Consider the following 24309-nt stretch of genomic DNA (forward strand, 5'->3'; position numbering starts at 1 on the left):
TGGTTTTGGTTTGTTGTTACAGTGAGGCAGTGTTTCCCAACCAGGGTGTCTTCAGCTGTTGCAAAACTACAACTCCCAGCATGCCCGGACAGCCCTCGGCTGTCCGGTCATGCTGGGAGTTGTAGTTTTGAAGCACCTGGAGGCACCCTGGTTGGGAAACACTGCTCTACAAAATTAGGGTCCAGTTTGATAGGCCATTTAGGAGTCTAGGAGAGCTGGTTAGTAGCCTTCGGCTGTCCGGGTATGCTGGGAGTTGTAGTTTTGCAAGAGCTGGAGGCACCCTAGTTGGGAAACACTGCAGTGAGGGACCACCTTCACTATTTTATACCCTGGATAATAGATGGTGAACTTAGTACTTTGATCCTTTTGCCATTATTGTACATGTAAGGTAAGGGGTAGCGTGTCAAAACAACCACAATGTATGATGTCACTTTATGGGGGAACTCCTATATTTCCACTCGGCTAAAGATCTTTCTTGAATTCCAATGTTTCTATCATGGTATCATTTTACTAGCAAGGATAGAATGGAAATTATTCGATAACGGTACATTCACATCTTACAGGATCTGCTGCAGATTTCAATGTTAACTAAAAGATTGAACACCGCATCAAATTTACCCCCTATAGGTGGGATGAACCTTAAAAATAAACACTGTCAGCCATTGTTTTATGGTTTTGTTTTGTACAGATAGGCTTTGTATATGGGCAGCAGATTGTAGATATTGTTTCCCAACCAGGGTGCCTCCAGATGTTGCAAAACTACAACTCCCAGCATGCATGGACAGCCAAAGGCTGTCTATGCATGCTGGGAGTTGTAGTTTAGCAACATCTGGAGGCACCCTGATTGGGAAACGCTGTCGCAGATGGACATGCTTATAGCATCAGCCAATCTGAACATGCATCTTATGTATGGCCAGCTTTAGGCATTTGTCTGGTCCACATATATGGTAAATTAATTTCTTTATGGCCAAGAACTATTTATTAAGTCTTTTTTTTTTTATTTTTTTTACAAACTGCTCTTTTTTTATTTATTTTTTTAATCTACAAGAAAATCTGACAAAAGGGTCTAAACTGCAAAGCATCAGGCAGATGTATTCATTGTTACCAATAAGGCCGTAAGCGTTCATGTTCTATAGTGCTGGGGGATGGGGAGTCAAATTAGCCCCGTACTTTGTACCAACAGGCCTCACCTGTTCCTCCACTTCCAGGGGCGATCTAGCCTCTTTTGTTAGTGGGCGAGCCCCTCTTCAACCAGTCATAATGTCGTTATAGATGTGGCCTCTACTGAACGCTGACATAATACAAGGTGAAGCCCAGAGATGTCAGCGTTTGCTCCTTTCCTTCTGCTTTGTCACGTCTTCTACTCTCAGGGGATGGACACCACCAATCATGTGAAAGCTCAGATCACGTGATTCATACATGAAGGTTTTAGGGCAGTTTTAAATGTAATTTTTTTTAAATGTATTTAGGGAAAATTTACACTTGTTTTGTTTTACTTAAATAACCCAGCCTAAAATGCGTTGTCTCATGAAGACTGTCTCTTTATGCCCTAGTAGAGATTATGGATGTCATAAAGCGGTGGTGTCCAAACTGCAGCCCTCCTGATGTTGCAAAACTACAACTCACAGCATGCCCGGACAGCCGTTGGCTGTCCGGGCATGCTGGGAGTTGTAGTTTTGCAACATCAGGAGGGCCACTGTTTGGACACCACTGTCATAGAGAGTGATCTTCTGCGCAAGACCCCCTCTTTGAATCAGAACAGAAAGCCACGCTATAAAAGCTTTTCCTTCTCTGGTAGAGTTGAGTCGTCTTCGTACTACATGGATAGCATTCACGTGACTATTCTGTGCAATGTAATTAGGCTGCAGGGAACATTCCTGGCTTCCCTTGGCAGAATCAGCTGTTTGGTGGGGAAGCCTGTAGTGGGATTCCTGGTGTCTGCATTTCAAGTGGAATTGTTTCTGATGGGGATGACCCCTTTAAAGCGCAACGGTCATGAGGTTTGGGGCATATAACCTAACCACAGTATCTATATGGTGTGTAAAATATGTCTGCAGCCTTACTTTTATCCCGCTTATTACGGCTTTTATTAGCTCAAAAACACTTTTATAAGCAGCCACTTACAGTCGGATAGGCATGGCCAGGGGATCTTACAGTCGGATAGGCATGGCCAGGGGATCGCTATGCCACGCGGCCCTCACGCCTATCCCCTGTACACCAGCACTGGGGCCGCTGTGTGATTAACACACAGGTCCCAGCGCATGCTTCCCTTTATCTTTCATATGTAAGTGCTGACCAGCATTTCTTTACAGAGCACGAGCGCTCACTACAACTGTCTGACTCCTCTGTGCGCACGGACAGTGCCCGTCCTTCTCCTGGGCGCTTCTGCATTCCCTAGAGGCAGAGAGCGCTCACTCTCTGCCTCCAGTATTGCCCGGGTGCACTGAGGTGTCAGACAGCGTTCGCTCTGTAAAGAAATGTCGGTCTGCGCATGCGCTGGGACCTGTGTGTCAGTCACACAGCGGTCCCAGCGCTGGTGTACAGGGGATAGGCCGCGGAGCATAGCGAAACCCTGGCCACGCCTATCCGACTGTCAGTGGCTGCATATAAAAGTGTTTTTTGAACTAATGAAAGCCGTAATAAAATTTGAACTAAAAGTAAGGCTGGAGATATGTTTTACACACCATACACACACTGTGGTTAGGTTATATGCCCCAAACCTCATGACAGTTGCACTTTAAAGGGGTTATCCAGGAAAAAACTTTTTTTTATATATATCAACTGGCTCCAGAAAGTTAAACAGATTTGTAAATTACTTCTATTAAAAAATCTGAATCCTTTCAGTACTTATGAGCTGCTGAAGTTGAGTTGTTCTTTTCAGTCCAAGTGCTCTCTGATGACACGTGTCTCAGGACCCACCCAGTTTAGAAGCAAATCCCCATAGCAAACCTCTTCTACTCTGTGCAGTTCCAGAGACAAGCAGAGATGTCAGCAGAGAGCACTGTTGCCAGACAGAAAACAACAACTCAACTTCAGCAGCTGATAATTATTGAAAGGATTAAGATTTTTTAATAGAAGTAATTTACAAATCTGTTTAACTTTCTGGAGCCAGTTGATATATAAAAATTTTTTTTTTTCCTGGAATAACCCCTTTAAGAATGTTGTAGTCTGTTTTATAGTGAACCTTCTTGGATCTGTCACTGAAGACCTAGACAGCCTGGTGTAATATGGCCAGTCTGGTTTTTTTTTTTACCCTGTCCCCTAAATTCAGCAACAGGCCTTCAAATGGCTAGCCCTTTATATGTAAAAAAGTATAACACATCTTACAAGATCCAAAATGTGAGCTATGACAAGTAATATTGACTGAAAAATTGACAGCTGCGTTTGTGACCCAGAAATGTGCTTAAAGTGATTTTGCTCCTTCTGTATATGCGGTGGTGAAGAACAAAAACTGATATTGGAAATATTAGCTTAAATGGGTACTCCGCCCCTAGACATTTTATCCCCTATCTAGAGGATAGGGGATAAGATATCTGATCGCGGGGGTCCCGCCACTGGGAACCCCCGCGATCTCTGCTGCGGCACCCCAGACATCTGGTGCACGGAGCGAACTTCCTTCCATGCCAGATGACTGGCGATGTGGGGCGGAGGCGCGTGACGTCACGGCCGCGCCCCACTTTTGACGTCATGGCCACGCCCCCTCGATGCAAGTCTTTGGGAGGGTGCGTGACGGCACGAGCCTCCGGTGCTGCACCCGACGCTCTAAACGAACGCTGAGTGCAGCAGGAATGTCTAGGAGCGGAGTACCCCTTTAACATGCTACTAGTACTTATCCATTACTTTTGGCATTGTTCCATATTAAAGGAAACCTGTTGCTACACTTTGGGACACTATACCATGAGTGTGTCTTTAGGCATCTGGGGTTTCGTGTCTGAATGCTGCCGGCATCAATGCATACTTTCCCACGTTCTTACAATTATTAACAGTTCTTCCCGATTCCTCTCTAGGGGCTCCGGACAGATGCATATTGTGGCGGTGAAGCTGAGGACAGTACAACTTGCTTCATTGCACATGAGTAGTGAAGAATGTGCACTGTCCTTGTCCTCCCTGCACAGTGGGTATACACCTAAAGATGCTAGAGGGAAGTCCTACAGGAGCCTAAATGTTAATAAATGTAAGAATGCTGAAAAAGGAGGAATTAATGTAGGCAGCATTGAGACACTAAACCTCCGCTGTCATAAAACATAGTGGCAGGTTCCTTTTTAAACCTTGGCTTTCCAGCCAGTTTATTTTGTAAATGTTACATCAGTGTTTCTCAACTAGTGTGCCTCCAGCTGCTGCAAAAATGCCACTCTCCAGGAATGGTGGGAGTTGTAGTTTTGCAACATCTGGTGGCACATGGGTTGGTAAACACTGTCATAGACAGACCAATGAGGGCAACCAAAATAGAACCTCACGGGGGTATTGGGACTTCTTTTGGTAATTGGCATATGAACACTACTGTGTAGGATAGAGGCTACATATACACTGACCAGCCCACATCATTCATTGGTACTGGACTGTGTAAATGCTGATGCGGGGATTTCTTTTTGTTACTTTCTTAGGAAATTTACCTAGAAAGAGTAGAAATTCTCTAAAAACCTAACTTTTAATCACTCTCTTAAAAACATGCTTGGTGATGTGAAACATCCTTTAAGTATCATCACAACCTTGGCGTAATTCAGTTACATCTAGGTCCTGATGACATAATAGTCATCCACCCCTCCTCTAACAATTGGTCCATTGATTGTTGAGTAGAACTGTTGCAGAAGCTGTTAAATGCACTAGTGATAGTGTCCCTACAGGGCTCAGCCTAATCTACCTTTCTTGGGAAAATAGGATGATCGCCTGGAAAAGTGTGGCCCTGTAAAGGAACCTTGCCCCAGTGAACCCGTAATGTCCCTTTTAAAGGGGTTATTCAGTATTAGAAAAACAGAGTTGATTTCTTCAAGAAACTGCACCACATTTGTCTGCAGGTTGTGTGTTGTATTGCAGGTCAGTTCTATTGTAGTGAATGGAGCCAAGTTGTACTACCACGGACAACCTGAGGACCTGCGTTGTGTTGTTTTTGGAAGAAATTAGCTCTGTTTTTCTATTGCTGGCTAACCCATTTTAGTCCCTACGTGTTTCCTCCTAGCTTTGTGTAGGAATCCTCAGGGGGAAAAATAGAAGGGAAATCAAATGCTATAGACCAGTAGATGTCGTAAACAACAAACTAAAAAGCTTTGAATGAATGAGTAAAAAAGTGCAAGAAAGTTTTTCTTCACATTCACTTCACAGTGTACTTAGACGGATGATGCCTCTTGCAGCTCCCATCCTGGTGCATCACAAGGAGAATGGGGAGAAAAGCTCTACAGACATGACATCTTACCGACTAGTATGTCTACGGTCTGTAGCAGGTTTAATACATGGGTCCATTGTTTTAAAGGGGTACTCCGGTGAAAACCTTTTTTCTTTTAAATCAACTGGTGCAAGAAAGTTAAACATATTTGTCAATTACTTCTATTAAAAAATCTTAATCCTTCCAGTACTTATTAGCTGCTGAATGCTACAGAGGAAATTCCTTTCTTTTTGGAATACTGATGACATCACGAGCACAGTGCTCTCTGCTGACATCTCTGTCCATTTTAGCAGCCGTGCATAGCAGATGTATGCTAAGGGCAGCATGGTGGCTCAGTGGTTAGCACTGCTGCCTTGCAGTGCTGGGGCCTTGGGTTCAAATCCCACTAAGATAAACAACAAATAAAGAGTTATTATTATAATGACGTCGGCAAAGAGCACTGTGGTCATGATGTCATCAGAGAGAATTCCAAAAAGAAAATAATTTCCTCTGTAGTTTTCAGCAGCTAATAAGTACAGGAAGGATTAAGATTTTTTTAATAGAAGTAATATACAAATCTGTTTAACTTTCTGGCACCAGTTGATTTAAAAGAAAAAAGGTTTTCACCGGAGTACCCCTTTTAATGTTGTAATGTTTAAAATAACCCCTTTCTGAATGCCTTGGGCTTTATTTACATACTATTTTCGTTGTCAACATTTGTACTTCAAAGCAGGTAAAGCATTCTGTATAATGTATTCAGTGCTATCACTTGCACAGTACCCTTGAGCAGGTTGGAATCAGTTTACCTTCCCTATTGTAAGAGTGAGATGTCTTGTTGTGTTCTTGTGAGCCCCAGAAAAAGGCTCAGATCCTCTAGAGTTGCTGAGAACCTTGTAAGAAAATGTCATTTTTATTCATGGTACAACCATTTTAAAGTGTTACTATCGTTTCAGCTGGCGACACGAATACGGATCAAACTAAAAGTGCTATCCCATTGTCTAAGACTAGCACCACTATTCGTGTCATTAGACAGACTGCCTGCTGTTCCATTCCAGAAGCCCCATGCAAATCTATGGGACTTTTAGATTGACCTGTATCCTGCTGCCGGCCGAAAAAATTGTAACACTTTAATATGTCAGGCATGATGGGAGTTGTACTATTGCAACAAATGGAGAGCCACAGGTTGGAGAGCACCGCTATACAGTGACCATTACCCCTGAGATGATCTCCGGAGAAGTATTTTGGATGGAAAAAGATGTGATATTGAACCACACAATGGCTATATAATGAATTGCATCATATAGTTTAGCCATGTTGATCCACATTACAATGCCGTTCTTGTCCTACTGTTTTCCCACTTAACCGCACTGTGGGGGGCATTCATCATTGTAGGTGTAAGTAAAGCATTTTTCTACACCTTTTTTGTGTGTGCTGGTAATGTGTAGGAGCCCCAAATTTAATAAATATATATAAATATATTCCAAGTGATGAGTGGCACCATGTGGGATTCAGATCCCTGGATCCAGGCAGGTGCTCTGTCCTATAATGGACTTGACCGAGATGTCCCAAACAAGTATGAGTCCAGGAAAAATAGGGCGGCACTCCAGCGATCCAATGTACAAAAATAACTTTATTCACCCAATAGTGAGGCTCACTATTGGGTGAATAAAGTTATTTTTGTACATTGGATCGCTGGAGTGCCGCCCTATTTTTCTTGGAATCGTATATACATTTTATACAGGTAAACATTTTCTAAAATTTCACTCTTCACATACACCATAAAGCTAAGCTAAGTCTGGTGTAGTTTAGAGACTTTTCAATGGTTTTGCCCCTTTTTGGCGCCTTTTCACAGCCTTCCTGACCGAATGAACAATTCAATGGAACGACTCCGCAGGGTGCGGCAGGATCGAATCGGAGCTTACCAAGACAAGCATGGGAGATGAGGTAAGGAATGGTTTAGTAGAGTAAAATGCGACGCGAAACGCGTCGCATTTTACTCTAATAAACCATTCCTTACCTCATCTCCCGTGCTTGTCCAGGTCAGCTCTGATTCGATCCTGCCGCACCCCGCAATGTTGTTCCATTGAATCTCTGTGACTGTTGTATGGACTGGAAGTCACTTCCTTTGTGCATAAAGAAAGTGGTTCATGGTGCACACAGCAATCACTCTGGGATTCCAAAAGTCATGTGGGCGAGCATTGGACTGGAACGGCATCATATTGGGAAAATAAAGTCACCGGTTAAGAAAAGATCAGCATAATTATTTAAAGCTGCCTGAACCAGGAGACATCCCAGAGATCCCATGTGGCTTCTGTCTGTCCCACCTGCTTTGATCGAGAGATCTCTCCCTGTTTCAGTATAGGAAGTAATCGATCCGTCAAGCCACTAGGGGTAGGGACTGCCCTGATGACTTGTGGTTGGGGCAGCATGAAAAAATATAGCCTGTTGCTAGCAGGCAGTAATATATCTAATTTCCCTGAAGTGTTGCTTTAAGCCTATACAGAAGTCCTTTTCAGGTTATTGTGCCTTCGCAGAAACAATTATGTAATATGCTGCAGAAGATGGTGGAGAGGAATAATTACATTACAAGAGACTGTTAATAAAGCTTTTACGGTCACTCCTTGCTGGTGAGTTCACCCAACGTGCCCTTATGTTGGGTGTGTCTAAATCCCAGAAACCTTGCACTTTTATTACCGACAGCTTGCAGATGTTTGATATTTGAAACATTAGGTACTTTATACAGCCAAGATAGGGTCAGTTACGGCGAGGCACCACATTTTATTAAAAGGATACTCCCAGCTTACATTTTCTTGGGGGGATGCCTATAGAATAAGACTCAAGAGCCTAAGGCCTCGGCTACACTGTAACTTTTTAGGGCCTATTGATTTGAATTTAACTATTGAGCTTCAGTAGCAGCCCTAAAGAATATATTCCTATAGTGCCAGAACCACTACAGAAAGTCTTCATGTTGTCTTACCTTTTAATACTGAGAGAACCTGTTTAAAGGGGTACTTTTGGGAACTGTCCAGAGTACAAGCGAATCCCCACAGAAAACCTCTCCTGCTCTGGACAGTTACTAAAATGAACAGAGGTGTCAGCAGAGAGCACTGTGGTCAGACAGAAAGGAAATTCAAAAACAAAAGACCTTCCTGTGAAGAATAAATTTTTTTTAATAGAAGTAATTTACAAATCTGTTTAACTTTTTGGCACCAGTTGATTTAAAATGTTTTTCAGGGGAGTACCCCTTTAAGGTTGTCACCCAACCACAGGATAGGTGATAACTAGCTGGTCAGTCCAGGTCCAACTTCTGGGATCCCCACTGATCACAAGAATGAAGGTCTATTGTCACTGCTCCATTAGTTTTCTGTGGCAATTAGGAACATGGCCATGTACAGCTCCTAGCTTTATTCAAAATCCACATAGAAAGTGAATGGCATGGTGGTGTGTGCATGTTGCCACCACATTTACTTTGGGCACAGGCGATCTCTGTTATTTTTGTTAGGAGTTCCAGCGCTTGAACCCCCAATGATCTGATGGCTATCTCATATCCTGTGACTAAGGGATAATGCCATATTTTGCAATACTCCCTTTAATGGTACAGGGTACGGCAATATGCAGTAAAGGTGTAGAATGGGAAGAACCCCTTTACGAACTGTCTTTATGTGGTGTAGGGGCACTTTCTCTTCCTTTTGGTACCAGTGTAGGTCTGTATATTTGGGTCCTAGGATCTTTACTTGTGCTGGATATAAATGATAGACTTCTTATGTCTGCTGTTAAGGTCTAATGAAAATCTACAGTAAAAGATGCCCGTTCTCGATCTTATAAATGTGTGGTGGATGATGTGATGTTTTCATCATCTTCCTGTGTACTAGGAGGGTCCCTGATAGTACGCCCACACGTTCTGCACTCAGACTTCATTGCAGCCTTATCGTGTGACTGGCTGAGCGGCAATGGTTCAGGCATTTCCAGTGAACAAGTAAAAACCAAATACAGTTCATGTGAATTGTGCAATACAGGAGAGCACACTGGCCAGAAAGCTGAAGGCAGCAGCTGCAGTTTTCACTACACTTATGCTTGGTTTACATCTGCATTGTTTCTTTCTTTTTATCTGCTGCATCATTGGCGTCCATTGACTATAAGAATCCCTTGGGCTTGGTTATGGTGTCCGTCATTTGACAGCAACATGCGGCTCTATTTTGTCTGCTATTTTGAATGGAACTTGCAATAGAGACCCCCAATGGAGCCTCCAGCGTATGTGTGAGCATAGCTTTAGGGTATGGTCTAGGGATCGACCGATATCTATTTTTTTAGGCCCGATACCGATAATCTGTGGAGGTTAAGGCCGATAGCCGACCACCGCCGCCACCCGCTTCTCTCCCCCTGGCGGTCCTTATTCCAACCACCGCCGCTGCTCCATTGCCTCCCCCATCCCCGGTTTTATAATTACCTGTTCCCGGGGTGCACTACTACTGGCTCCAGCGGCGTCCTGAGCTGTCACTGTGCGTTCCTGCTAGAGATAGATGAGCGCTGTTCTTGAATATCTCACCCAGTCCTAGGGTGCATGTATATGGGGACAGACAAGACCTCAGTTTTGGTGATTGTGGGGTCCAAGCTGTCAGACCCCTGCTAATCATATACTTACCACCTGTTCAGTGAATGGGTGATATGTTTAATCTTGGGTTAACCCCTTTAGTTTCCCTTGTGATGTCATGGCAGGGGAATTAGATACTTGATGCCAGGTTTCTCTGTAAATTACAGCTCATGTTTGGGGTGGGGGCACCAGCACCAAGACACACTGTGTGGTCAACCTAGTTTTTCAGTGGGCCTTTTTCAGATAAAGTAGAGAAGAAATCAAGCTCACCACTCCGATGTAGTGCATGGATCTGTACAGCAAACACAAAAAAAGACAAAAATTTAGCCAGCACCTAAACGGGTGCACGCTGCTGTGGCAAGTACAAAACATGTAAAAAAAAAGAGAAAATGGCAGCAGCACACTTGACCAAAATGGAGGCTCTTAGCACACTTTTTGATCAAAACGTGTCCTCCATCCACCACGTGGAGGTGGCCTCATATCGGATGGGACCCTAACATTCACTCACCTCAGGCTGGGTGACATGCTGGATCCACTAACAACCCAAAACCACCTCCTGTGAAATAGGGGAGGGGATGCATGGCTACAGAGGGAGCCACTCCCCCCCCCCCCCCCCAAATTGCACAACAAACACAAAAAAAGACTAAAATCCGATCCGATATGAGGCCACCTCCGCGTGGTAGATGGGGGATATGTTTTGATCAAAAAGTGTGCACGGATCTGTGCCCGGCAAGGCACACCAAGTGCAGCAAAGAACGAAGATCCAGCACTCAAAATCGACAGCTTTATTGAAGATCACACCATAAAAATGACCATACCCCAGACGCATGCACTCGAAACGCGTCTGGTATGGTCTTTTTTATGGTGTCCAAGTGATCTTCAATAAAGCTGTCGATTTTGGGTGCTGGATCATCGTTCTTTGCTGGCCTTTTTCAGATACCTGTCTTGAAGCATCTAAGACATGGCTAAAGTTTTACAGCACAGACAACTGCCAGCAGAAATGTGCATCCCCAAAAAGTTATTAGCGGTCTTATGTGGGAAATATACCTTGTGTGAAATATTTACACATAAAACAAAGCTGCATTATGTTCTCATTTCCAAAGTTAGGTATGATAAAGCCTTTTTTTTTTTTTATATCACATATTTATGTAACTGTGCTTCATCCCTTGATATTCCTGAAGAGTTAACACGTTGCCCTCTAGGCCAGCTGTGCCCGCATATTAGTTGTAGCAGAGAGATTCCGGTCATACTCTGCTCCAGTACAGCTGTTTCCATTCTACCCCTCTGTATTGAGCTATGTCTGGGGTGGAGTGGTTGTGGTGTGCAGATCTTTGCATGTTCTCTTTTGCCGTGACGTGGTCATCACGGTTTCCTTCCTGTAGTTCACAAGCTTGTTCTTCTGATAAGCACAGCTATAATGTAGACCAGAGCTGTGAAATGTCAGGGGAGAAATGCAGGGAATGTATCTATTTTATGCCGCTTGCTGACATTGTCCTCTGTGAGCGTTTCTTTTATTTTAATTCTTTTATCTGATTCTTGATTCTGCTGCCTTGCAACATACGACGGCTTTTGTACAGATTCTATATTTTTACTTGTGAGCAATTCTCATTTCCTAGTATGTACATAAGGTAACATAAGTCCATCTGCTCAAGTTACTGTAGGTCACAACGAGTAAAAGAGGATTGCTACAGTTTACATTTTTGTCTCAGGTTTATTTTGTTGACCTTTTATACCATTACATGTATTTATATTGTTATTACTTTGTAGCTTAGTAAGTGAACGAAAATTAATTTGTTTTCCATTTTTCAGGTCCTGACTTCCCGATGAAAAAAAACATCCATTGCTTGCCTTCTTAAGGAAAACCGATCACCTGGAATATAATCTTCAGGAGTATTTGTGTGAATGAATGATACTGAAGGATCCCTTTAAAGGCCTGGATATACCTTTTTGTACTTGTTTCATTCCATACAAGAAACCAAGAGAGCTTTCTGTGCTTCTCATGAAGAGTTGTAGGAAGGGGATGCACTAGGATGGCTACCGTCGTGCAACCAAATGAGCTGGTGTTCGAGTTTGCAAGTAATGTCATGGCAGATGACCATCAGGTAGGTAGTGCCTTTCTGAGAGTTATCTACTACATAACCTATCACACAAGTTCCATATCTGATAATGCTAAATAATGATCTACGAATACTGAAAGATCCTATCTGTAAATAATTATCTTAAAGGTTAGTATAAGTTCTGTTTCATGCCGTAGCAAGGCTTTGTAATGTCTGTATTAAGACTCAACCAGTTTTTGTACTGGGCGAATGGTCAGTGCTTAGAAAAATTGGTTTAAATAATTTTAAATAGATTTTTCCATGGCTACAGTGCTTTTCCATGTGCCACCGCTCTTGTAGCACAAGCCCTTCATGGAATGTTTACATCTAGCAAAGAATACAGATTCGTATGTACGAACAATTCTAATCGATGGTAATCGATCAGTTTGTTGTTGGTCATTTTTGTGCTTTTACACTGTTAGAATTACATTTGCTAAATGTTCAAATCATAGGAAAAAGCAAGGCATTACAGTATGAAGAAGACATTGTTGGGGGGGGGGTGCGCAGAGAAATAATGGGGAAATCAGGACATCACATACAGTTTAGAGAGGATAAAAAAAACTATTGTCCAGTCAGTGGGAAAAAGTATGGGAGTCTGCATTTTAACTGAGCAGTGTCATATAAAATGTTTTGATCTGTCAGGGACAGAAAGTCCAGCTCACCTCCCTTTACTTTGTGCACAGACCTGCACTAAGACCCTTAGTGTCCAGTCAATGAATAAGAAAAGGATGATCCAGCACTGGAAGAATAGCAGCTTTATTACAAATCCTCAGGTTAAAACAGCATGCAATCACTTCAAAACGTCTGGTTCATCTTGACGCGTTTCGAGCGCATGCGCTCGAAACGCGCCAAGTTGAACCAGATGTTTTGAAGGGATTGTATGCTTTTTTTTTTTAAACCTGAGGATTCGTAATAAAGCTGCTATTATTCCAGTGCTGGATCATCCTTTTTTTATTTATTGACTGGGTATTCAGACCCCGATTGATCGTGAGAACAAGCTAGAAGTGCGTGTTTAGCGCATTCTCTTCTGGCTCTGTCATGTGAGTTGTATGCATAATGTAAATCTATGGGAATGGTTTTGTTACATAGGCACAGAGCTAGGTGAGAAGGGCATGGCGGAACTTGTCCCTCTGCGCAGTAAGACCCTGACTGAAAAAAAATGTTGATAGGTATATATATATATTTATATTTTTTTTTTCCGGACATGTATGCTTTCAGCTGTATGCTAATTGAGAGGTGTCCAAGGACCCTAGTGACTTATTGTGCCAAGTGTTGGCAAAGAAGAATTGGTCTCATGGAAGCTGAATATGGGTACGTTCACATGTGCGTATTTTCTGCTGCAGATTTGCTGTAGAAAATTTTGTTACCCATCAAAGTCAATGGGCAGCACATCTGCAGCAAAAATGTGCATGTGCACGAACGAACCCTGAGATTTGTAATACATTGATGCTAAGAGAGCCTAGGCCTTCAGAAGTACATGGAATAGGCCACCAACATACATGCTGAAGACTCTGCCCACACTCTCCTGTAAGCATGCATGCTTAGATCAGCCAAGCCTATGTTTATAGAATAGGGCTACATCTGGCAGTGTATATCCTTGTTTGCCTTGACACCAGATAACAGAACAGTTGAGCTGCACCCATACACATTATCTAATTATCTAATATATATGGCCAGGTTTAGCCTCTGGTCAAGCTATAAGACTGTCCCTTCTCTGAGCTGCTATACTATGGTTCCATTTGCACAAGAAAACAACTGAAATTGTTAGCTCATTGTTTTCGGCCAAGACTGTGAACCGAGGAACCATTTCTTTTGGAGGAAGTCTATGAAGTTGCAAAATATTCTGTACACAGTCTTGTCTTTACTTGCATGGGATGTTGTACACATCATGTTGTGATGCATAGGGCTTGCCTAAAGGTGACCCATACACATACCCATAATAATTTACAACCTGACCAGAAGAGTGGCTTGTTAATATTTATTGGGCACATTGCTAACATGATAGAATTCCGCTCCATTGGCTAGCACATTGGCTTATTATTTAGGTTTTGGGCACAGTCTTACATGCTGTAGAATATAGCATTTTGTGTATGACACGTTCCTTTTAGTTCAAATTGTGAATTGCTTGTCAAATGAGATGAATACCAACCAGATTTGAAGGTAATATAGGTCGCATGCCTATGGCAAAGCTGAGACATGGAGGCCCTACAGGTCCGCATTATAGATCTGTTGGTACATTGCATGTATATAAAATAACTGCCTTTTACATCCACTGCTGTCCCTGCTAGTCAATTGTCCCCACCAGACTCTGTTCACATTGGCTGCGCGCAGCGTGAACAAGCAGACCTACTGCGAAACGATTCGTCGCTTCTGTTCAGCTCCAAAGAGCTGATGTCGGCTTCCCCTCCCTTCCCTCCTGTCAATTTGTACAGCACCGATGAATAAACTTCAAATCTTTTGAAAATCCAACGTGGTGAGTGCAGCAAATTTTTTCTATTACTTGTCCTTTAGTAAATCATGTGATCGTTACCCAGGAGGAACTAGTGACCAGCTGACCCAAAGGTGACCTATGGGCTCCCTGCTAGTCTCCCCCATATAAACCCTGGGTGGAGCTAGCTTCTCTCTCTTGTTCCTGAGATCCAGTGCACTCAAGTCGTCTTAGTGTGTGTGTGTCCAGGACATTGAAGGCCTTAAAGGGGTACATTTTTTTTATTTATTTTTTTAAATCAACTGTTGCCAGAAAGTTAAACAGATTTGTAAATGAAATAGAAAATAGTAAGTGCAGCTCACAATTAATTGGCCGAGGTATAATATGGTTGAACACCTACACCTTAGCTGTAAAATAAATTTATAAAAGAAAGAAAAATGTAACCATAGACCTCAAAGGCCAATATCAGATAAACCGATACATGATGAATAATAAAGAACCATGCTTCAAATGTATGATGAAAATAGTATATAGATTTATTACAATGCATGTACCAAAATGTTATTTTTATAATAAGCCTCCTTTCACAGGACCCTTGTGAGGAGGTAAATGTAATACATATCACAAAATTTTAATTAGTAATACGGGAGCTGGCGAGCGCTTCTGCGTCTGGTCTGCCTGCAACAGACCCGATGGATGTCGCTATGATTTTAAGAGAGACACAGCTGACAGACTCCCGATATCTGGACCTCGTGGAGTTTCTTGGCGTCTGACATCAGTAGCAGAAAAGGTGGGCTGGATAGGTGGAGGCTGCGGCTGTTAGAAGCAATGGATGTCGGACTCTGATACTGATAAGCGTCTTCAACAGCAGTGGTGCATTAATGATGCATTAAATGCAGATTTCTAGACTCATTTCAGGGTACTTATTGTAGCAACGCCCCTTTCTTCAGTAGAAGTATGTGTCAATGAAGCCAATGGTTCCTTTTATACATGTGTAGATACAATTAGAGCAAATGGGAACTCTAATTGTAACTACACATGTATAAAAGGAACCATTGGCTTCATTGACACATACTTCTACTGAGGAAAGGGTCGTTGCTACAATAAGTACCCTGAAACGCGTCTAGGAATGTGCATTTAACACATCAATAATGCACCACTGCTGTTGAAGACGCTTATCAGTGGAAACTGAGAGTCCGAGATCCATAGCTTCTAACAGCCGCAGCCTCCACCTATTCAGCCCACCTTTTCTGCTACTGATGTCAGATGCCAAGAAACTCCACGAGGTCCAGATATCAGGAGTCTGTCAGCTGTGTCTCTCTTAAAATCATAGAGACATCCATCGGGTCTGTGGCATGCAGACCAGACGCAGAAGCGCTCACCAGCGCCCGCACTCAGCGCACACAGACCCCGACTTGGACGGGTGCTTGCCGGCACCAGTTTCTTTGGAGCGACTTATCTGTTAATCACATCTGGCTGGTAACTATACATTTATTATTGGTGTCTAAGTCATGGACTCTGGTCTATATACCCATGCTGCTCAAGTTTGCGGACTGTGAAAGTTTTATGTTCTGAACCAGCAAATGCCAGACTAACAAATTATATAACATGCCATACAGTGGTGTGATTTTAAATTTATTACTAATTTAAAATTTTGTGATATGTATTACATTTACCTCCTCACAAGGGCCCTGTGAAATGAGGCTTATTATAAATACAATTTTGGTACATGCATTGTAATAAATCTATATACTATTTTTATCATACATTTGAAGCATGGTTCTTTCATATTCATCATGTATCTGTTTATCGGATATTGGCCTTGAGGTCTATGGTTACATTTTCTTTCTTTCATAGATTTGTAAATGACTTCTATTAAAATATCTTTACCCTTCCAGTACTTTTTAGCAGCTGTATGCTACAGAGGAAATTATTTATCTTGTCCACAGTGCTCTCTGCTGACACCTGATGCCCATATCAGGAACTGTCCAGAGCAGGAGAAAATCCCCATTGCAAACCTATACTGCTCTGGACAGTTCCTGACATGGACAGAGGTCTCAGCAGAGAGCACTGTGGACAAGACAAAAAAGAAATTCAGAAAGAAAAGAATTTCCTATCTAGCATACAGCTGCTAAAAAGTCCTGGAAGGGTAAAGATTTTTTTAATAGAAGTCATTTACAAATCTGTTTAATGTTCTGGCACCAGTTGATTTAAAAAAAATAAATGTTTTCCACTGGAGTACCCCTTTTAAGTAAAGTCCTGCAGCCTCAAGTCAAGTGCAAAGTAAGCTAAAGTCACAGTCCTGTCAGTCAAGTCAAGTCTTCTGTCTATCCAGCATGGCCTGCACTAAATTCTCCTGTCTACTACAAGTCCCAGCAAACCTGCGAGGTCTCTGTGTCACTGGTCACCTCCTTGGGCCCAAGCTGTACTACATAGACTGTAACAACTGTCTACCCTCAGTAAAGTTACCATTGTCCATAACTTGGCATCGGTGTCTTCATTGCCCCTGTGCCTGGCCCAGGTTCCAGCGGTATACCTTTGGGTGGTTAAGGCTAAACCACGCCCTGGCATCACAAACACAAGGGGTTAATACCATCTGCCCCTAGTGTGACGACATCTGCCCTGCATCCCCCACCCCCATTACCACATACACATTTAGTTAGAAGTCCGATTCAGTTTCTGTAGATATCAAAGTAGTGTATTTTAGGCACCAAGCTGATCAGCAGTCAATCTATCTAGATCAGTGGTGTCCAAACTGCGACCCTGCATTAGTTCCAAAACTACAACTCCCCGCATGCTCGGACAGCCAACGGCTGTCCGAGCATGCTGGGAGTTATAGTTTTGCAATAACTAGAGGACCACAGTTTGGACATCACTGGTCTAGATCTTTGGGGGATTGCAGACTGGTCTCCTGATATAATGTATACGGCAATACAGCCTATTGTTGGATTCAGTATTTTCTCTCCTGTATTTTGTGTCCCATCATCTGGGCACCCTGGTGTCTGTGGTTACAAATAATTTGGCTATGTATCCTATTCAGATGTCTGCACACAAACGAGCAGCGGAGACACCTTCTAAAGAGGTTGGACAGATAATGCTGTGACTGATCCGCCCTGTGACCAAGGGCAATATGTAATCTGTACCTATAGACACACCCAAGACCCTGTTCCATCCCCCGCCATTATTGCTAAGCCTTTGTTGTCCTGCGGCTCTCATGTGATTCACCTACGTCATCCACCGGTGGACTGATCCTTAGGTGTGTAATGATTCACTGGTCTTACTGGTCTGTACAGAGGGTTGCCAAGTTGTCTTTTCCCACAGCATATCCATAAGGCCTCTTTCACATGGCAGGTTTTGGGTCAGTATTAAACCTCGGTGTTCGTAAGAGTGGAACCTACACCGGGAAAATACTGACCAAAATATCCTTCGCATAAGATTTTACCTGTCATGTTATTGTTGCAGATTTTCTGTGTAGATATTGTATATCCGCAGCAAACTCCTCAGCTGTCAACTTTTACCTGGAGAATTTACATTTGCAGCAAAGTGAATAAGATTGGCAAAAACCTTACCCACTCACTGCAAAAAATCTACACCAAATCTGTGCGGTGCAGGTTTAAAATCTGCAGCATGTCCGCTTTGGTGTGGGAAATACTGCAGATTTGTTGTGGCTTTTCCCAATGTCATCAATGGGAAAGTCAAAATCCACAATGAATCCACCGATTCCATAGCAACAATATCTGCAAGTACGTTTTTTTTTTTTTAAACAATCTGGTATTTTTTTAGGTGAATTGCATAATATACACTAAAAATCCATACCTGTAACAAATCCACAATAAATTTTCCATGATTCGGTTTTTATTTCCATCCATAAGTACTGTAAGAATTTCCACTTCAGAAAATACAGCGCATCATTAGCCAACAAATGTCACTCTATAAACATACAGTGCTATGTGTTATGGCCAATACATTGTGTGAATATGTTGGGAGATTTGTCTCCCAATATATTCTGAATGTAGGGAGACAGCAGGGTCTGAACACAAGCTAATGATTTGCACAACTTGTATATGCCTTTAGTCTAAAGTGGTTTTAAAGGGGTACTCCACTTCCCAGCATTTGGAACATTTTGTTCCGAACGTTGGTGCAGCCTTCGGGGGCCCCCTCGTGATGTCGCACTCCACCCCTCATGACTTCACACCCTGCCCCCTCAATGTAAGTCTATGGGAGGGGGCGTGACAGTCGTCACACCCCCCTTCCATAGACTTGCGTTGAGGGTGCGGACGTGACGTCACGAGGGGGTGTGGTGACCCCTGAAGCCCGACACCAACGTCTGGAACAAAATGTTCCAAACACTGGGGAGTGGAGTACCCCTTTAAAGGGAATGTGTCCTTAGAAAATGATAATTATTTTTTTTTTTTTTAAGGAGAAGTGCAGTTAAAAATAATTTATTCCCTATCTGAAGGATAGGGGTAAGTTATAGTTCGTGGGGGAGGGGGGGGGGGGGGTGAGGGTGGGTTATGACCGCTGGGACCCCCGCAATCTCCTGAATGGGGCCCTGGCAGTCTGCCAGAAGCAACCGTTCCGACCCCTGCAAAGGCATTTGTCGAAACGCCAGTGTTGGGGTGGTGTCACTCTGGTGCCTGTCTCGCTATCTTTTGTGGTAATGTATAGTTTCTCATGGTTCATCTGAATGATGTAATGTATGATGCGGTTTTTGGCACTGTGATTGCTCTTCCAAGCACATTCAGCAATGTACTGTGTTAGTAATAATTTCTCTGCATAGACATATAATGGCTACCTAAGTGACACCAGTGTTTTCTTCCCCCTTTGGGTGGAATCCTTCCTATTTTTTAACTCATGTGTCTAAATAAAGTTTGTTACATGAATTTACATCTTTTGTAAATGACTAAATTTTTTCTAAGAAGTTATGTAATTTGGGAGATCATACAACACCTTCACTATTGGGGGCTAAGTAGTGCACTAGCATTTGACTTTTGAGCTATTTATACATACCCCAATTCATCTGAAATACATTTGGTGTGGTTCGACTCCCGCAGGAAGCCATGGCTGACACACCCCTCTCCATTTATCTCTATGGGATACATGGAGGGGGCATGTTGGCCGCCGCTCCGTGCAGGAGTCGGCACGCCCCCTTCAAGCAGACTGCCGGGGCCCTGTTCAGGAGATGGCGGGGGTCCCATCGGTCAGACCCCACACAATCTATAACTTATCCCCTATGCCCTATAATAAGTCAAGTTATGTTAAACATTGTTTGAGATTTTTTTTCCCTATGTCACTATTTACTGTATATATAAAATAATAATATATATTTTTAATGAACCAAGTCTCCCAATAGACTGACCCTTCCTGTTCTGTACAGATATCATCACATGCCATGATGAAAATGTTATACAGTATGGTTTACCATGAGTTGCCACAGTTTTGAGATAGTTATTGGCCGTGAAGCTTTTACAAGGGAAACACATTTAATAACATGTTTCACCTGTTAAATCCTGCCCAGCCAATAATGGCATAGCAAAACTGGGGTAATTTGCTGTAAAAAGGGTGTAGTTTTGCAGCACTGCGCTCTACTGCAACATGTGTAAACTGCCCAAAGCATTTCTAAAGACTACTTGCTAGACAGACAGCTGCTTTTCACATGAAAGAGCAGATGTTTTTGGAATACGTTACTTTCATGTATATTATTTAGCTAGCCTAGCCTATGTCTTAAAGCCTATCTGTTGTTTCAGGTGATTTTGCGGGATAGACTGTCCTGTGTGTATTTATTTGCAAAATAGTAGCAGTATTTCTGGCCATTATGCAACATATATATTAGGCCTTTTTTTAATTTTATTTTATTAGATTTCCGCTCTGAAAGCAATTTTCAGTTTCCATGAGCTAGTGGGTGCAGCACACATAGGAGAGGAGATCCTGCTCTTTTATGTCTCTGTAAACACCCTTAAGGGTGTGTTCACACACTAGTAGCTAGCAGCGACTTTCCCGCTGCGGGAAACCTGCTGCAAGTTACACTACCATTGATTTAAATGGGTCCGCGGACAGTCCGCAAATTGGACACTATTGCAAACTGTCTGTGGACCCATTCAAATCAATGATAGTGTAACTCGCAGCAGGTTTCCCGCAGCGTGAAACCCGTTGTTCGTAATAGCGTGTGAACGCACTCTAAGAAACATGGAGGGCATTATAGAGCAGTAGTTAACAGTCCCAGCAGTAAATCAAGCCCTAGGTTTGGATGTAATAGTTAAGTTTGTGTAGTCTCTTTGCACTCTATGGGGGAGATTCATCAAGACCTGTGTAGGGTAGAAGTGGTGCAGTTGCCCAGTAGCAACCAATTAGATTGCTTCTGTTATTCTCTGAAAAATGAAAGAGGCCATCTAATAGCGGTGTGTCTCTCTACCCTCTCTCTCTTTGCCTCCTTTCTCCCTGTGCTCTTTGAACTTGCGTTCCCTTTCTATCTCGCACCTCATCCCTCCCTACTCCATAGATTTATATGTGCAGCATTTCATCTGATCTATTGTTGAGCTGCTAGTCTGTCTTGTAAATACAGCTGTTTAATGTGTCACAATGGAGTAATGTGGTAGAGTCTTGGCTGCAAATTGAATCTCCTGAGGTTCTGTAGTAAGGAGCCACGGGCACTTCCTATATTCCAAATCAAAGGCATTTGGAGATATTGTATGGCCTGTGGACCTCTGGAAGTGTCCTGTTATGTATCTGAACTACAGGGGCTGTAATATGGCTGTGTACTTGAGGAACTATTTGCATCTTATAAGACAAAGGTATATTCACATGTGAACATCGCTTATCACAAAATCTTTGCAAGGGAACATTGTAGGTTAACAAAATTAGGCTAAAAAGGCTGCATGTGTTTTACTTGTGAATATATTTACTCAGCTACCTCTAAGATCCTCATCATAATAAACCAAGCTGGTTGCCCTGAATACCGTTGTCCCAATATTGCTGAACTGTAGTGTTCGGTACTTTCTGTTGGGGTCCGACAGTGCAGAAGACTCTTTGTTGCATTGCATCTTGGGTGTTTCTGGCCCCTTGTATTTTTGGCCCTTGTTAACATTCCACATACTCAGCATTATGAGGTCAGCATCGTTTTATTTTCTCCAGAACATAGTTTTGTGCTCTTGCCAGGCCAGTCATCTGTTTTCAACTTTGTGTCCTCTGTTACTATTGTTACAAACATATGGCAGAACTCCAGTGTCGTCCAGCCTGTGTGTATGTGCTATACCTGTTCTGGCCTCTACAGACGAAAGGATAATGATAATATAATAACCAGTTATAAAAATATTAGGACTTTCTAATTGGTCATATGTCAGGTATAGAGGAAACAACATATGTCAGCCTTTTTTCTTCTTCTTTTGACTGACCTGGCCATTAGAATGACTGCACTACACTAACTATGGATTATATACTATTTTTTAAGAATGGCCGATAAATCTCAATGACACCCTTCAGGTCAAGTCTAGTGTCTTTAATAAAAAAAAATTCAGATAGCTTATCATTCGACTGGTTCATTCCTTGATTCCTTGACTTGACTGGTTATGTTTAGGGAGGGTCTTCTGTATTGGGGTCTTTTTGCCCTGGGCGTTATTCGCCTGAATTTTGGTGAATTTCTGCTCTGGGCAACCCATCAAAATAGGTTCCCTAAACCAGACAATGTGAGGCTTGATAAAACCGTATTTGAGCCTTCATTGTCCTAAGATGAGAAAGTCGTGGCGCTCCCAGGTTAGCTGAGCAAAGAGTTCACAGTGTTTATCATTTCCATTATAGAATTTGAAAAGCTGAATTGAAAATGAAGATAACTGATCCCATTCATTCCTATGAGCTTTTTTTAATTTCTGTTGTATTTTATTATCAGTTATGCTTAATTTATGTTATTTTTAAGGGTAGGATCACACGGAACAGATACACTGCATAAAATACGCTGCGGATCTGCCGATGACCCGACCATATATTGTGCTTCCAGCTGTTCCCCCAGTGCCCTGCTTGCAGAGGCAATGCGCCGCTCTGAACAGCTACACAAGCCTGCAAGTTGCTGTGTGTACCCGCAGGGTACTCGCAGACATCACGGAGCAGGCGTTTTGTTGGAGCACATTGTGCATGCGCGCGTTGATCCGCAAGTCCCTGTGTGGCTGCTTGGAGCGGCGCATTGCCGCTGCGAGCAGGGCACTGAGGGAACAGCTGACAGCACAATATAGGGTCGGGTAACTGGCGGATCCACAGCATATTTTATGCAGCATATCCGTTACATATGACCCTACCCTAAAGGATAAAACTACCGTGCATGCAGTATTTTTTCAGTAATAAATAATGGACGTTCTAATGTACCTTAGTAATTTAAAGGGGTATTCCGCCTCTAAACATCTTATCTCCTATCCAAAGGATAGAGGATAAAATGTCTGGGGACCCCCGCGATCTCCCTGCTGCACCTGGCGTTTGTTTAGAGCATTGGGTGCTGCGCCGAAGTCCCGTGACATCACGGTCACACCCCGCTCTTGACATCATGGCCATACCTCATCAATGCAAGTCTATGGGAGGGGGCGTGATGGCCGTCACAAGCCTCTGCCCTGCATCGTCAGTCATCCGGAACGGAGTGAAGTTCGCTCCGTCCACCGGATGTCTGGGGTGCCGCAGGATATTTGTATAGGGGATAAGATGTCTAGGGGCGGAGTACCCCTTTAACATTGAAGTGTACGGTAATCTCTGTTAGCCTCCGTTATTTTAACATCTGTTATTGCTTTTGAGCATGCTCAGAAAAAAATGGATGGAAATGGTTAAAAAATAACAATGATAAATGGATGTTTTAACGGATGTTAACGGTTCATTATTGTTTATTTAATTTTTACACAATTTTTAATATTAGGGACAGTTGACTTCCGTTATGTGACACTAACGGACATTTCATACCGGATTTGCCCGACGTGAATGTAGCCATACTGGTGGTCGGAGTAGGCACAACAATGTTGGCTTGTTAGATTGTTTCTATTATTTATTTTAAAAGATATTGTAGGAGATTTATCATTCTTTTCAAACATATAGCTTTTATATGACAATTTTTTTTTAACTTATTTTTGCTTACATGCGACCTATTTATCAAATAGTCGCACGACCTTGATAAATAAATCACACGTAAGCAAAACCTGGGAAACCCGCTTACAAAATCATTTTTTAAAGCAGAAAAGTTTTTTCCCTTATGTTAATAGCCAAAGTTCTTTATCTCCCCTTTATTACCTATAGCGTTGCTAGAGAGTGATGGGGGGAGGGGGTATAGCACATCGAGTGACACCCTGACTGACCTGCCTGGCACTAAATAGCTGCACTCCAACTATCCTGCAACAACCCATCCACCCTCCTCAGAAATGAAAACATATTAAAAACATACTATGCCGCACCCTGAATATCCGTACTCTGGATTTTTTTTTTATTAATTTTGAGCCCGCATTTTGTGACGTTGGTGGGCGGAGTATTGCGTCGCTGCGCTGAGGCAAGGAAGACAGCACAGCACCAAAAGGCACATAAACAATAGTGAAGCCACAAAAACGGCTCGGTACGTTACCCACCCCAAAATGTGCATGAAGCTGTATTACTATAGATGTTTCTTTTTTTTAAGGAACAATTTTAGTGCCACATATGGGTTATTTACATAGTCTGTAAAAATTCTTACACAATTATTTTGTGCCTTATTCTATTTTAACACAACATTAATTAAAAAATGTAGTTGGTACGCCAGCATGTACGTGTCCTAAAATTAACAAGGCGTGCAGTGTGTATTTTCAACCTTAAAATTAAGAGTTATTAGTTAGACAATTAA

General features: G+C 42.5%; 1 protein-coding gene across 7 annotated transcripts in view; it reads left to right on the forward strand.

Moving 5' to 3' along the window:
• ELF1 (E74 like ETS transcription factor 1) overlaps nt 1-24309 on the forward strand; it is a 133211-nt gene that overhangs the window by 88121 nt on the left and 20781 nt on the right. For 6 of the 7 annotated variants that reach the window (XM_056555463.1, XM_056555464.1, XM_056555468.1 and 3 more), the window contains one exon: nt 11760-12052. In XM_056555463.1, coding sequence (XP_056411438.1) covers nt 11981-12052 — 72 coding nt within the window. In that variant the 5' untranslated portion in view covers nt 11760-11980. Of the gene's footprint in view, nt 1-11428; nt 11449-11759; nt 12053-24309 lie in introns of those variants that run through there. The other variant, XM_056555467.1, reaches the window with a different exon arrangement.

Source organism: Hyla sarda, chromosome 2 (assembly GCF_029499605.1).
Source record: "Hyla sarda isolate aHylSar1 chromosome 2, aHylSar1.hap1, whole genome shotgun sequence".
Taxonomy (NCBI): domain Eukaryota; kingdom Metazoa; phylum Chordata; class Amphibia; order Anura; family Hylidae; genus Hyla; species Hyla sarda.